General features: G+C 30.4%; 1 protein-coding gene across 2 annotated transcripts in view; it reads left to right on the top strand.

The window, feature by feature from the left end:
* LOC143225791 (pyrethroid hydrolase Ces2a-like) overlaps positions 1 to 15557 on the top strand; it is a 68654-nt gene extending 53097 nt beyond the window's left edge. For both annotated transcript variants that reach the window (XM_076455784.1, XM_076455785.1), the window contains exons 7-9: positions 8605 to 8760; positions 11093 to 11238; positions 13784 to 15557. In XM_076455784.1, the coding sequence (XP_076311899.1) occupies positions 8605 to 8760; positions 11093 to 11238; positions 13784 to 14092 (611 nt within the window). In that variant the 3' untranslated portion in view covers positions 14093 to 15557. The remainder of the gene's footprint in view (positions 1 to 8604; positions 8761 to 11092; positions 11239 to 13783) is intronic.
* Positions 15558 to 15795: the final 238 nt, after the last annotated feature.

Here is a 15795-nt window from a genome sequence, read left to right as displayed (position 1 = left end):
GAAACAATACTAGTTGTTTCAGCATTTATCAAAGACTGTGAAAAACTGATCGTTCAGCATAATTTCTAAGTTTTTGAGACTACACCTTCCTAAGTGAATTAATTCTAACCAGATTGGATTTCTTTGTAAGATGAAGCTTCTGCTTGTTGGCTTGTTTGTAAAACTTGTTTTCAGTATCTGATGTATCTTACAGACACGTAAATAGCTCAGTAAGATAAAACCTGCTTTGCAATCACCAGCTGTTCATTTAAAGCTTTCTTATTTTTTTCTAAAAGTAATACAAATCTGATACAAATACATTTTTCCCAGATTGAATGAACTAACTAAGAACTCGTTTTCTTAATTATCTTTTAAGTATTAACCTCCTTAGACAGCTCAAATCACGCACTTTATAAACTGTTGTATGTCTTCGTTTGATAAAATTACTCAATTGTTTTATTTTTTATAATTTTTGTTCAGATAATTTTCTCTGTTTTCTCATACAGTCTTTACAATGAATTAATCTTTATAGTTTTTGTTAACATAAAAGTTGTGTACATTGTATGGAAAACATTTTCAAGACTTACCACGTTGTTAAAGACCTTATCGCCACGTCCGATCTTTCTCTATTTGATTATTATGCCGTAGACATTTGATAAAAGCCATAGACATAGTTTTCATTTGTGGTGGATTTACTATTATATGTTTATTTTAATATCAATGTTTTTTTACGTTGAAAATATATTTAGAAGTTTATATAATTTATACTGTTAAATCGGTATTACTTATTCACTTAAACTATAGAAAATAGAACTATAGAATAAACAATATATGCGAATAGAATACGTAAACTGCTGTTTCGTTTATATTGTTGAATAAGCTGACATTTCGAGAAACTCTCCTCACACCTATGAATATAACAAACGCGATACACCAAGAAACAGTATATATTATTGGTCTGCTGTAGCTGAAGTGCACTTCGGAAGCTATAGTTGTGATTAATATAGCATTTACTTAACCCGATCTCCGGATATTTGACAGGAAACGGTTATATATTTAGAAAATTACAAACGATTTACATCAGACATTAGTATTTTTACGAAAACTTTATCTAGCTTCAACGGTAAATAACTTGGGATGTGGCTGGCAAAGAACGAATAATAAAGTGCTAGCAAGCGAGCTCACTGTTTAGTGAATTTTACCTACATCAACTCAAAATGAATTCCCTCGTACTAAACCCTCGATAACATATTAAGGACGTTCCAGACCAGATACAAGACTCAATATTGTTTGTGAGTTTGTAATACGATTGTTTATAGAACATTATTTAACATAACTTATTGTAAGTTGTGTTACTATTTTTATATCAAAATATATAATTTTTTGTAGTAAAAGAGAAAAGCTATATTTTTCAATCATGTTCGCAAGTATCATAAATTGATACATATTGACATTTATTTGACTTCTATATCTTGAAACACTTGCTATGAATTTGAAAATGTAAGATACATTCAAATGTACGAAAATGGCTTCCCATAAATATATATATTTATTCAAATTATATGTTACTTGGGTAAAAGACAATAACAACCTATTATTTAGAGTTCTGATCATAGTTTGCGGTTAGTATTTTTTACCTGATTGCCACCTTATGCGACAACTAAGCAAAACGACCAAAACACATTTTCTATCGTTCCTATCCTTAATTTCATAATGCTGCCCCGAATTAAGACAACTATTCATTACTACTTGCCGCCGATGCAGTTGCTCTTAATTGAATAGTAGGATTAACTATAGACATCCTCACAACTAGAAGCACCGATCGTTTTCCCTGGTTCGAATCTGAACCGTTTCATTTGCAGCTAGACACTTTAAAACTACTAAGCCCAGATTTGAATTAAACTATCATAATGAATATTATACATTACTAATAGAATGTTCTTCTTTCTATCATTACATAAACACTGAAGATCTAAAAGCAATCGAGTAATTTGATTAGATTGTGCATAAGACAAATTAATTCATTAAACAGGTGTTATTGTTACTTGGGAAGGAGTACACATTACTCAATACTGCACGAGTGTCTATTGAAGCTGAGCAAAAACAAAGCAATATTGTGTGAATATTTTGAATAATATCAAAACAAACTGGAGTCGATCTCTGAAACACGTCAACTTTTTATTATCGTTTAGTTGTACTGCAACTGTTATTATGTATTTAAAGTCAATCTTGAAAGTTCTTGAAAATGGTTCAATTCAATGACAAAACCAGTATTTATGTTATGCATGGTCTTTAGCGTAATTAGTTCGGCGACGTCGTAATAATACGTATCTTAGTTGAGGGTCTACAGACGTACTTGTATCACACGCAACTTTTCAATTTAACAGCGTTCTTCCGTCTAATCACTTATTCTTTAAAAGGGTTTGTATGTTAACACAATATTTAACTTTAATCGTTAAGATCTATTTATCACTTTACCCTCGGGCTGTACAAAAGAGCAACATCCTCTTCACACTCCAACGATACAAAAAACTTCAATTTCAATCGCTGTTAAACTGTATTGATTTTCTGAACAATGCAATAAAACGCATTTCTCGTGACAAATCAGTAATAACCTTACTATTTGAGGTCTAATATGCACAAATTTTGTATGACCTTGAAGGACATATCTCGGCTTTACCCAATATTACCGACGAGGAGACTAAAACTACATCTGTCAATTTGTTTAGAATTTCGGGCAAAGCTACTCGCGGGCTATCTGCGCTAGCCGTCCCTAATTTAGCAGTGTAAGACTAGAGGGAAGGCAGCTAGTCATCACCACCCACCGCCAACTCTTGGCCTACTCTTTTACCAACGAATAGTGGGATTGACCGTCACATAATAAAGTCCCCACGGTTGAAAGAACGAGTATGTTTGATGTGACAGGGATTCGAACTCGCGACCCTCGGATTACCAGTCGAGTGCCTTAACAACTTGGCCATGCCAAGTTTATCTATATTACACATGTTATTTGAATAATGAACAATTTAATGACAACTAACAAACATCAATTCAAGAACACAGCGTGATTACAAGTAACGGTTTAATGTAATATAACGATTTAAAGCTTATTATAGTCTATCTGGTTCATAGTCTTTATAATATAATTACTACATGTCTTATTTTAAACTGTTTATTAGTTTTAAAATTGTATTAATATAATTAATTAACACTAAATATGATATATTTAGTTGAAAATTAAAAACAAGAAACAGTTATGTACGTTGTTATACATTACCTCAGTGTGCTTAGCCTCCATTTACAATTTAAGTAATAATTACCGATTGATGAATTACTGTTTCTGGTGGTTCACGCTTCAGTTAACCACCTGAAATAACTGACAGATAAACAACCATTTCATTTGGTTTATTTGTTGGTACAATACATTACCGTAGTAACTGACTAATGATTTTCTATTTCTTATGGCTTGCATATTGATAAGCTACCTTGTTACAAGTACTGTATGTGATGAATTACTGTTTATTATGGTTTATATGTTAATATAAGGCTTTCTTAAATTTATTCGCTAACGAATTACTGTTGTTTATGGTTTATTCGTTGATATAAATAATTATTGTAATAATTAAGTGATTTGCCATTGTTTGTTTTTGTGGCTTATGCGTTGATGTGACTCTTAGTTTCAGTTACTTACTGATGAATTATTGTTTAAGTGTTGATACAATGATTTTGATCATTGAGTGATGAATTACAATTTTTGTAGTACGCGTTAAAATGATAAATTGTTGAAATTTGAACTTCTTTATATGCGGTTTGATATCAAAAGGGATGAATTATGTAAAAACTGATTTGTTTAAAATGTTCATCAACATATATTGCTATTTTTATAAAAGAAATTTGACTCACGTGAACATACAGTTTTACAAAATGAAATAATTATTATGTAGACAATTTAATAGATTTGGTAATAGCTTTAATTAAGTTTCCGTACAGTTATTACGACATGTAATAATATAAATCGCTTTTCTTTATTTATTCTGTTTTTTATAATAATTGTATGAAAAATCTGCACATATTATGATTCATATGTTTGTTTTACTACAGAGCGACATTGAGCTATCTGTTATTCCCACTTCGGGGAATCGAACCCAAAGTTTAGCGTTGTAAGTCCATAAACTTACCGCTCTCTCATTAAAGAACAAGAGTGTGGTAAAAAGTTTTCTTTTGAACTTATACTTGTAGTTTCTGATATCGCAAATTAGTTTGTTGTCAGAAAAAAAATAATACAGCTTTTTGTTCTCACTTGTAAAACAGAACAAACATAAGAAAATTCTAAACTAAACTAACGTGATTATAATCTTTCTTCTTTCTCTCTATATATAAGTGCATATAATAAAAATTCTAAACACCTACGTTTTCGATAGATGTCAATAAAAGCTTCTATTTAACCTTTAACCTAATTTCAATGGCAAAATTGAAGTACACGTGTATATTTCTGTATCTAAGTCTCTATGAAAAGAAGCTAAGATTTCAGCCAAAGTGATAAGATTACTTGGCTTACTATACTTTATCTTTTCCTATTTCAAGATAATAAATTACCCAAGCTAACATCATTAGCTCCAAATGTGCTTATTTATTTCAGTAATACTTTTATATTTATTGCTTGCGTGACTTAGATTTTTAAGAATGTAGTCAGAATAATCGATGAAACGTTGAATTTAGAATATTTCATGGAGCTGGTATAAACGGTAGAAGAACGTATGCATCAGTACAAAATGGCCATTCGCTCTTTGTCACAACGATTTGCATATTTTAACTCAATGATATGTCATTACAGATGTAAGCCATGGTGCTTCAGCAACATGTCTAACTGTATGATCGGTTCATAGCGGATATTCAACTATTAGAGTGTGTAATGCCACCACGACAGCCATATGGATGGTGTTACGTCGCAATTTTTACTAGAAAGGATATTCGCATAGAGATATTGTTAAGCGATGTAGAAGTAAAAGACCCAGACTTTTAGAGAAAGAATCATTCAGTATGTTTCAAGAAAGCAGAAAACTCGTGAAACAACACACTTAACCAAGAGTCTTCAAATGTACGCCCGAGTAAACCCGGAACAACGCTCTCTCAAACCAATAGATAGCTTGGTTCTGTTTTAAAAAGCTATTGTAATAAAGTTAGACACACGTTTTAGTACAGTTGACCAAACATTAAACTGTGGTTTGAGAAATACAAAAGGATTCCTCGAAATGAACAACTTTGCTTATGAAAAAGATTGCTGAAGAAATTGGGGTTCACAACAATCTTAATGATCTCATACCTGTAAAGTCCTGCGATCCAACTCTCATGTATTTTTTCATTGCTGGTCTGAATTGCTCACCAATTAAAGTTGTTACATTATACATTATACTGTACTTAACTCATGTTCATTAGAGTGAGCATAACTGACAATAGAAGAAGTAATTTCAATAGCAAAAGAAAATCTGAAATTGGTAATTAATAAATTTTCAAGAGCGAGTAACTTTCAGTAAACGTGTTTATTCACTTAAGTAATATTTTATTTAATAGAAAAGAAAGAGTCGTATTTCCATTGAATAACCAAAAGAAGCTACTTGAAGCAATGATATAACCAACTTTATTAATTAATACATTAAAGAAAAGTTTACAACTGAATATACAAACGTGAAATTAAATTGACATATTTTCCTAGCATAAAGATTAGCAAGATCAGTGGAACAAACGACGTACATGACTAAATAAAATGAAAGCGTCGTTTTAAATTTTTCCTAATAGTTTCATGTGTTTTCAAATGAATAGTCTTTTACCATATACGAAACATGTGTCTTGATAGATGTAATTCAGTCTTTTATATACACATGTCTAAATTTAAGCACATAGATGATTGATTTAGTGATACATGTACATATAGGGGAGGGATTCATAATCCAACGATATGTCTTTCTAATGACGAGTGTCAATTTGAAATTTATGTCGAATTTCAAGATATCGTCTTCATGTTTTGCTGCTTGTTTAGATGACATCGAGAAGATATGTAAGGTTCTCAGCTGCAGTTGATAACTACGTGTTACCAAGGGATTATGTGCCTTAGGGTTTCTAATTCTATCGGAATTATAGACTCATGTCTTTGTGGTTAAGAGGATTACTGCTTAGCTTATTTTCTACTAGTGTATGTCGGTTTTGAGATGTTTCGTCTACCAAGAGAAGATTATAGATAGTTCCTCATAGTGTATTTATTAGGAAATGAACTTGTTGTAGGAAACTTAGAAATAGACAAAGCATAAGATCTTGTCTAACAAACGTTTACTGTTCCTGAGTTGGGCCCAGTTTGATTAAAAATATTTTTGTGACAGTAATTAACATTTCGATATTAAATACGATCATGATATTCTCTAATAACAAGACAGTATGTAATATGTTTAATAAGACAGTATCTAATATGTTTATTAAAACAGTATGTAATATGTTTAACTATACAGTATGTAACATGTTTATTAAGACAGTATGTAATATGTTTAACTATATAGTATGTAATATGTTTAACTATACAGTATGTAATATGTTTAGTAAGACAGTACGTAATATGTTTAACTATACAGTATGTAATATGTTTAATAAGACAGTATATAATATGTTTAATAAGACAGTATGTAGTATGTTTAACAAGGCAGTATGTAATATGTTTAAGAAGACAGTACATAATATGTTTAACTATACATTATGTAATATGTTTAATAAGACAGTACGTAATATGTTTAACTATACAGTATGTAATATGTTTAATAAGACAGTATATAATATGTTTAATAAGACAGTATGTAATATGTTTAGCAATACAGTATGTAATATGTTTAATAAGACAGTAGGTAATATGTTTAACTATACAGTATGTAATATGTTTAAAAAGACAGTATGTAATATGTTTAATAAGACAGTATGTAATATGTTTAACAATACAATATGTAGTATGTTTAACAATACAATATGTAGTATGTTTAACAAGGCAGTATGTAACATGTTTAACAAGGCAGTAGGTAATATGTTTAATAAGACAGTATTTAATATGTCTAATTTATATTAGTAGTTTACAAATGTAATATCATTGGAACAGAAGAATCAAAAGTAAGAATCTTAACGCTTCATTAATTTTTCAAATGCACTAACTTTAAATATTTCTATTTACGCCTCTCAAAATTTAGATATTCCTCTTTCTTTTCATTTTTTTTCTAAAAACTTTAAATAATTTGGAGCACGTGTGGTGAAATATAGTCAGTCAGTTACCGACAGGGAACATTTTGAGCATTTGGTATAGTTTTGGAAATACATTTCGAGACACCGTTTTTGTACTATATAAATTACACTTTAACTAAATATAACGATTTGTTCTTCTTTTTTGGTGTTGAGAAAAACATTTTAAAAGCTGAACTGTAAAACCCTAAAAATGAAAGTATATAAGAATGTTTACAAGTAAGTCAGATACACTATATCTATCTTATCGATGGCCTAGGAGGACTTTTAATTAATTCCAAAGCTCATGAAAATGAATATCATAAGACAAAGAGAGATTAGTGGCTGAGACATTAATGTTATCAAATTGTTGGAAAAATAATTATTATGGTGTAAACTAAATAAAGCTGATAACGTAATATTTATTATTTGTTATTAGTTATTTACATATAAAAACAAACTAAGGTACAAATTAATAATGCAATATTATTTATTTATTTTAACACACGAAAATGTTCATTTTTTGTTTCAGTTAGTCTGGTATCATAAGGAGCTAGTAACAATCCCTTTATTATAATTCAAGAAAAGTAACATGAGATGATAGTAAGAATCCTACAGTTTTTAATCAAGTTAGGTAACATAACATAATAGTAAGAATCCTACAGTTTTTAATCAAGTTAGGTAACATAACATAATAGTAAGAATCCTACAGTTTTTAATCAAGTTAGATAACACAACATAATAGTAAGAATCCTACAGTTTTAATCAAGTTAGGTAACATAACATAATAGTAAGAATCCTGCAGTTTTTAATCAAGTTAGGCAAAATAACATAATAGTAAGAATCCTACAGTTTTTAATCAAGTTAGGTAACATAACATAATAGTAAGAATCCTACAGTTTTTAATCAAATTAGGTAACATAACATAATAGTAAGAATCCTACAGTTTTTAATCAAGTTAGGTAACACAACATAATAGTAAGAATCCTACAGTTTTAATCAAGTTAGGTAACATAACACAATAGTAAGAATCCTACAATTTTTAATCAAGTTAGGTGACATAACATAATATTAAGAATCCTACAGTTTTTATTCAAGTTAGGTAACATGCCATTTTTAAGATGTAATTTTTGAATACAAGTATTCGATTTTTTTAAAACATATATTCGTTTAAATTAGTGTTTGATGGTATTTAAAATATTTATTAGAGGGTAAATTACTTATGTCACATATTAATTATTTTCAACTTTAAGTGTTTCTTTGTTATTTTCAGAGATATTTGGGGATTTCCTTCCATGTTAGTGCAAAACATTTAATTCACATTGATGACAGAACTCGTAAACATAATTGTATAAAATTGTACTTAATTCTATTCAGGAACCTCGTCTCAAGCTGTAGAATTCTGGCCTGGTCCCGACGACTTGCGTCACTGGTCGTGGAGAAGATATAAAAAATATGTAACGACAAGTCTAGACAGTTTCGGCCCTAGCATCGCTCAACTGACTCTCCAACTTTACAACACCTCAGACACAAGTAATGCTTTTTAAAGTAAAGTTTTCCTAATCTTCTTATGAGATGTTCGTTATCTTAGCATTGTTTTTCCACACTATTTGGAAAGCCGATTTTTTCTAACCCTTACGAACGTATCGATAAAGTGTAATGAAAAAGAAGGATTCTAACAGGTGCATCTGTCTCTTGTCGATATGGACTTTGCTGTGTTCTTCTTTTGTTTTTATTTTTCCTTTTCTTTTAAGGCATATAAATCACAGCCCTCCTTCCATGAGTCTATTAACTAAAGCAGTACGACACAACTATTACTTCTTTCGAAAGTTGCGCATTTTTTCTCGCTTCAAATAAGTATTAATATTCGGCTGGCGTGCCTTCATTGCCTCGTAATTCTAAGTGCACTATACCTATAATCGTTTGGATTATAGTCTCAATGTTCTGTCGGTAAAGACTTCCAGTGCTTTTAAAAAAATAATATTATTTCTGATACTGTAATATAGATTCTAGTAAAAACTGGTAAAAAGTTATTCCTATTTCTCTTTTGTATTTTCTTTTAAAAATAAAGGCCCATGAGTATTATATACGAAACGTATAAAGTTCCATTTGTTAGAAATTCTTTAATAAAGCTTTGTAAGTACCAGTCATAATATATCAATATATTTTTATTCTGAAGTTGATAATTAAACTGGAATCTTTAAAGTAACGAGGACATAAAAAACACTTCTTAGCGGAGTAAATGAGAAAAGTTATATCCATCTAAGATTATGTATAATATGCAAGTTTCTACCCAGAGGAACGGCCCAAATAGGTGAATAAAACTCACACGTTCAGCTGTTATCATCGTAGCCAATAACTGATCACGTTCCATGCTGCTTTATTATAATCATGTTTAAGAATTTCTAAATCTTCAAAAATTCTGAATTCACTTAAATGATTAATGCGTTGGTTAAGAACTCGAGTCAACAAACGCTAGTAGTATTATTTCAGACGGATTCATATAAAAACTTATGCCTGCTTTAAAGAACCACTTAAAATGATCTTATGTCTCTTTTCTTTGTTGAATATCAGGTTTTCCTGCACTCTTCTCACGTAGTGTCCTTAGTTTTAGAATGGAGTTGAAAGACAAATGTCACATTTTAAAGTCCTTAAAGCATACTTAATTTTCACTTTCTAAGACAAACATTATTAATAACTACACTTGAAAGTGTATCTGTAGTGAAGTCATATATTTAAACTTTGAGTTTAAAAAGTTGTAAAGCTATTTCTGCGATTTTTAGTAGAAAAATTATGACACAAAGTTGAAATTAATTTTTTTTTTCGAATGATCTAACGCAAGAATAAGATACTTGATGATATACTATTAGTTGGATAGTTTCCTGATGCGGTTTTACTAAAATAATGTATTTTAAATCCTTCGCTAATTACAATAACCTATTTTATAAAATACTGTTAAAGTATAAATGTTTTGATGAGCTGTTTTTAAGAGTAACGCATTTGTAAGAGGAAGTTATTAGATGTGTTTTATTAGCGTACGGCCCTCCAGTGGCACAGCCGTATATAGTGAACCTACAATGCTTAAAACTGGGTTTCGATACCCGTGGTTGGCAGAACGCAGATAATCACTTATGTAGTTTTCTGCTTAGACTACAGATAAATAAAAATGTTAGAACATGATTTTTTTTCCCCAACATGTTCTCTTAAAGTAAAACATTCTTTTCCAGTGGCTGGTTCTCAATCTAGTAAGCTTCTTTACGATGTACATTGGAAAACTGGTACATTCTTGTGATGGCTTATTGCAAGAATAAATATTTCGTTTATAGCGTATTGTTAAAATGAATCATTTTCCTAATGGTTTGTTTTTATATTTGGATACCTTGTTCGAAATTTATTGTGAAAGTGAAACATTTCTTTGACGACTTCTTGTTAGAGTAGAACACTTATTTCATGACCAGTTGTTAAGATAGTATATTTCTCTCAAAGTTTATTGTTAAAATATGATATTTTATTAGTAACGTACTGCTAAAATGAAACATTTCTCTAAAGGCTTATTGTTAGATTTGGATACATCGTTTAAACTTTATTGTGAGAGTGAAACATTTCTGTGATGTATTTTTGTTATAGTAGCATACTTTATTCATACAGTACTGGTAAATTGTGAATTGTTTGTGCTGGCTTATATTTTGTTTCTGATCGCGGAGCACTGTTAAAGTGGAAACTTTCTTTGAAATATATTGTTTGAATATGAAACCTGTTTTGGTAATGAACTGCTAAAATCAGACATTCACATATTAATTTCTTATTAATTTACAATATTTCTTTGTTGACGTGAGCCAAGATGTTTTATCTACTTTTCTTGTAGGTTTTGGAACAATTGAAGAATTATACACAACAATGGTGTCCGATCTTCGACAAACCTGTCCTGTCAATCAGTTGGTTTTTGCCTACACTAGGAACTTGAACTCTTCCGTATATCGTTATATAGTTACTTCACAGCCCTCAAAATTCGTGAGTACTTGTATTGTCTAATATATTGGCTTCGTGTGAGAAAACTGATAAAGATAAAAGCGGATTCGCGATAATCGAAGTTAAAGCAAAGATGATTGATAACTAAAACAACGTCCTCTGAAAGGACAATGATGTTATTAAAATTTTTGTCATTAGTTAATTAGTAACGGTGAAGACATGCCAATATAAGAATAATTGCTCTTTTGAATAAAAAAATAATCTTATGTAAAGTAAAACAACTTATTTCGTTGACTATTCGAAGTCTCCAGCATTTATACACTTTACTTTTATTGGTAAAGTTTCTATTATATATAAAACTAACCTACCCATTTTAACTATAAATTGAGTTAAACTGCTTCCATAAGTGAATATACTACAATAACAGTTTAGAATTTGCAGTTAAAACAATTCTTGCTCTTTCAAAAAAAAACACAAAGTTTTAGAAATTCCTTTGAATGTACAGTTGTTAGCTAAATTCCTATTTTCAGTTTTGTTTAACTTATATCTACTTTCTCAGCTTTCTTAGCTTTAAGAATAAAATATATAAAATGCCACTTTTATGATTATTTAACGTTTACTAGAATAACGGACTATTTTTTATTCTTCATTCTGTAGAAACATTCATTCAACATTACATTATCTTTAAGGCTTAATTTAAGTCCATGCTTTATGTTCATTAACATGCCTTATTCTTTCTCATGTATCAAGGATAAGTGGGTATATATATTGTACATGGAATCAGCTGAAAATAAACATGTGTTGTTTACACGAGTTCTTAATGGTTCGCACACATTTTATCTTTAAATAAACTTCTCGGGTTTTTCTAAAGAAAATATAACTTTTGTTATCCATCTCCAACTCAATAACACGGTTGCTGAATTTGCTCGAACAAGAAGAAAAAACATAAGTTGAACCATTATCCACAACACATGCAGATGACTGCTATCTGTCAGAACTAATTCGCTGCAGTCGTAAAGTACTTTCTCTGAAAGTGAATTTGATGCTTACGGCAACACCTGTTACGACGTCATTCTATAGGCGGTTGTGGATAAATTTTATAAGTTCAACCTCTTTGTCAGACGTCCAGAGACTTACCTTCCTCTCATATCCAGGAACAAAATGACTTCATCTCAATAGATTCAAGAACATGTCCAATGAATCCATTTTATACAAGTTACACTTTATTCTGCAGCCATAGAAGTTTCTATTTGGAAATAACCTGGAACATGATCCAACGTTTGTTTTTGTTGTTTTGTGTTTTTTACACAAGAACGTGGTCAAATTAGTGCAGGTGGCAGCACAGTGTGAGCAAATATAAGCACTGTTGGAGATACAAGCCTTTACATCCTGCGAACTGATACTATTAATTCCACGTATTGTTGAATCTCCATCTTACTGCGGTTTGTACTGACTTCATTCAGCCTAATGATTTATAGCGTTCACTTCTATAATGCTACAATGGTTGATATATTCCTTAAATAAGAAAGGACTGACACAGCGTAGCGGCCTTTGTACTCACCTAACTTCACTCCTATTAAGCATGTGTAAGATACTTTTCAAAGACATTACATGACTCCAGAAATTAAACATTCCCTGATCAACATAGGTGCCAAACTGCACTTACTTTTTATGGTGAATGTAATCTGTATAGAAATAAAATGGCATGAAGGATAAACCCATAGAGTAATATTTCACAAGTGTAAACTGAAGGACCAATCATTAGCATTTCATATCACATGACAGACAATCAGGTGTCTTATTTGCTGAAAAATTATTGGTGAAGGGTGATTGACATTATTTCCTAATAGCATTTTTATCTTGTCCTAGCTTAAAATATTAGAATTTTTAATTATCCATTCTTTAATCATTTTCTAGAGTGTTATAAATATTCTATCATTATATTAATTTCTAGACTTCACTTAAAATATGGTATTACATTTTCATCACATTTGTCTTCAAATATAAAATACTTTCAAAATTATTATCATTACAAACAAGCTGTGATAAGGGAGTTTTACAGTGAATCCTGTTCTGTGGTTAAAAAATAGCCCATGAAATGCAGCAGGCGTTTTCAGATAGTTATTTATACTGTAACAAAAGGTACAAACTATTAACTTGTACATTTCCTTTTATCAGAGCAAAAAATACTGGTTATCACGATAAGATACTAGCTGTTACTAAGGCATTAAACTCTCATCAATAACTGTCAGAGTGTCCGTCTGATAAATAATAGCATTCTAATTCTTATAAGTTTTTGTTTTATGATATTATGACTTCTTGCTATACCGATATGCTAAATTAGTTTAATTATTTACTGAGTTTGTAGTTAATTCTGACCTATGTTAGTAGTATTTTTTTTATCAGAAGTTATTGATAATTTAATGTCTACGTAGTTTTTGATATCCACTGAAACTTCGATATGATATTCTTGCGTTTCCGAGTTTTACACGTCTTTAAAATGTCGTTTGAAAACTATTATGTTTCGTGGGAATTTTTAAAGATACTATAAATACTGGTGGGCTCATACAAGAATTTTCTTTTTCAGGTTAAGGCTTACGATTATAAAGCTCTCTACAGCTTTCACCTCTGGGATGTTATTGCATTTTTTGACCAGCTTGAGTATTACATTAAGAATCCAAGTAAAGAAGATCACGCTTTCAGATATCTTGTAGGTGACATTGTAATGAATTTCGTGAAGTCAGACAATTTAACAGCTGAATATCCTGAATGGTTCAACTTTCCTAAATCATTTGCTTTATTAGCTGAAAATATTTCTGTCGTCGACAGCTATCATTCCACTGAGTGTAAGTTTTGGAAAATGCAGGGCTTGACAAGATATGCTTGGGTAAGTTAGAGTTGGTAACTAGGGTCTCGGGGTGTAAAGGAAAGAGTTATCAATCATGATTTTTGCCGTTCAGGAATGCATCTGAAAAGTTACTTTTATTAGTCGTCAGCCGATTAAAAATACCTGAATATAAGTAAAAAAAGTGATACTTGAAAGGACAGCTACTTGTATTCTCGCTTAGGGAAAGAGGAAGTGAAATCATAAATAACGCATGCCTATCTATAGTTCAAGCACTTTCATTTTATACCTGTAGTAAAAGTGTCATTTCGAAAAGTGTTTCCATAATTCTACTTCTTGTTTCTTAATACTGATGTCTCTCCGTCCGTTGTAAATCGCCCAGAAATGAACCAAAAAGAAACTTTGTGTTTTACTTCAACCGCTTAATCAATTTCTTTACAATTCTCGTGTCATGTAAGTCAGATCCTTCCTATTAGAATCCTTACATATATTATATACTGAATGTACAGGTAACATTTACATATTTAATTAGATTTTTCAAAGTTTTATCTAATATATAAGATATGTTTAAATTAAATCACTACAAGTGACGTGTCTCATGTGGTAAAAAAAACTGTTGCTTATTTAATGGTCTTCAAATTTTCTGGAAAAGATGTTATAATTTGCCATATTATTAATAAATTTCTGACCTCAAATTAATCTACTCTAATTATTGTTTTATGCCGAACCGTTACTTTGAATTAGTTCCACACCACTCAAACAATGATAAAGCAAATAAGCTATTTTTAAGATCCAAGATACCTGTCATCGATTATTCTAAAAATTACCATACTTGCTATATAAAGTCCACGCCTGTATTAATGAAACTGAATACAACTGGGTTTACGGGGTCACCACCTCACCAAATAGAACTACATGGTGTATTTCTAGGACGTATGTTCGTTTGTTTGATGTAAAAGTGACCAGCATACGACCATGTCAGTTCTTTAGAATGCTTTTTAAAAATAAAATGGTGTGGTATAAGTACATACAAAGAGAGAGAGAAGAACCACGTCTGTATTGTACATGTTTACAAAGTAGTATCTCATTACACAAACGTACGGACGTTAAAACTCCTAATGATTGTCCTTTTTACGCATTGTTATCATTATTTTTTTGCACTCGCTGCGTTTATAAAGTGTGGTTGAATATTATATCTTATGCTTAAATACTTTGTTTTAACGTGTTTTGACACCATGTGGTTTTGTAAGTAAGTTTGCTCGACAGCCTACCTACTGCACGAAGAAAGGAACAAAACAACAAAAACGTATCAACTATATCTAAATAAAACCAATTTCTGTTTATATTTAGTAAAATTTGGAATCGCGGACAAAATCTTGTGTCCTCAACCTTAAACAAAAAGATCGTTAAGAGAACACAGAACATTGTTTATAAGTAAACACGTTTTAAACTAGTATGTTTCAATGTCTTTGTAACTTGATGTCATTAATAAAAACCGTCAATTTTAATCTCTAAATCGTTTTGAGTGAATACTTTTTAAATGATGACATTTAGATTAATGTAATTAAACTTTGATTTCATAATATTCAGTTTTTCTTTGTATGACTGGTTTATTAGTTTAGTGAATATGATCTCCAGAAAATCCCGTGTCTTTTTACTTTCTCTTCTGGTTTATTAATTCAGGTAAATATTCTGGAAAAACATTTTAATTATATAAAATTTAATGGTTTAATATTTTATTCAAATATAATTTC

This window comes from Tachypleus tridentatus, chromosome 9, assembly GCF_004210375.1.
Source record: "Tachypleus tridentatus isolate NWPU-2018 chromosome 9, ASM421037v1, whole genome shotgun sequence".
In the NCBI taxonomy this organism is placed as follows: domain Eukaryota; kingdom Metazoa; phylum Arthropoda; class Merostomata; order Xiphosura; family Limulidae; genus Tachypleus; species Tachypleus tridentatus.
Note: the sequence above shows the minus strand (reverse complement) of the source record. Positions and strands in the feature narration are given on the sequence as shown.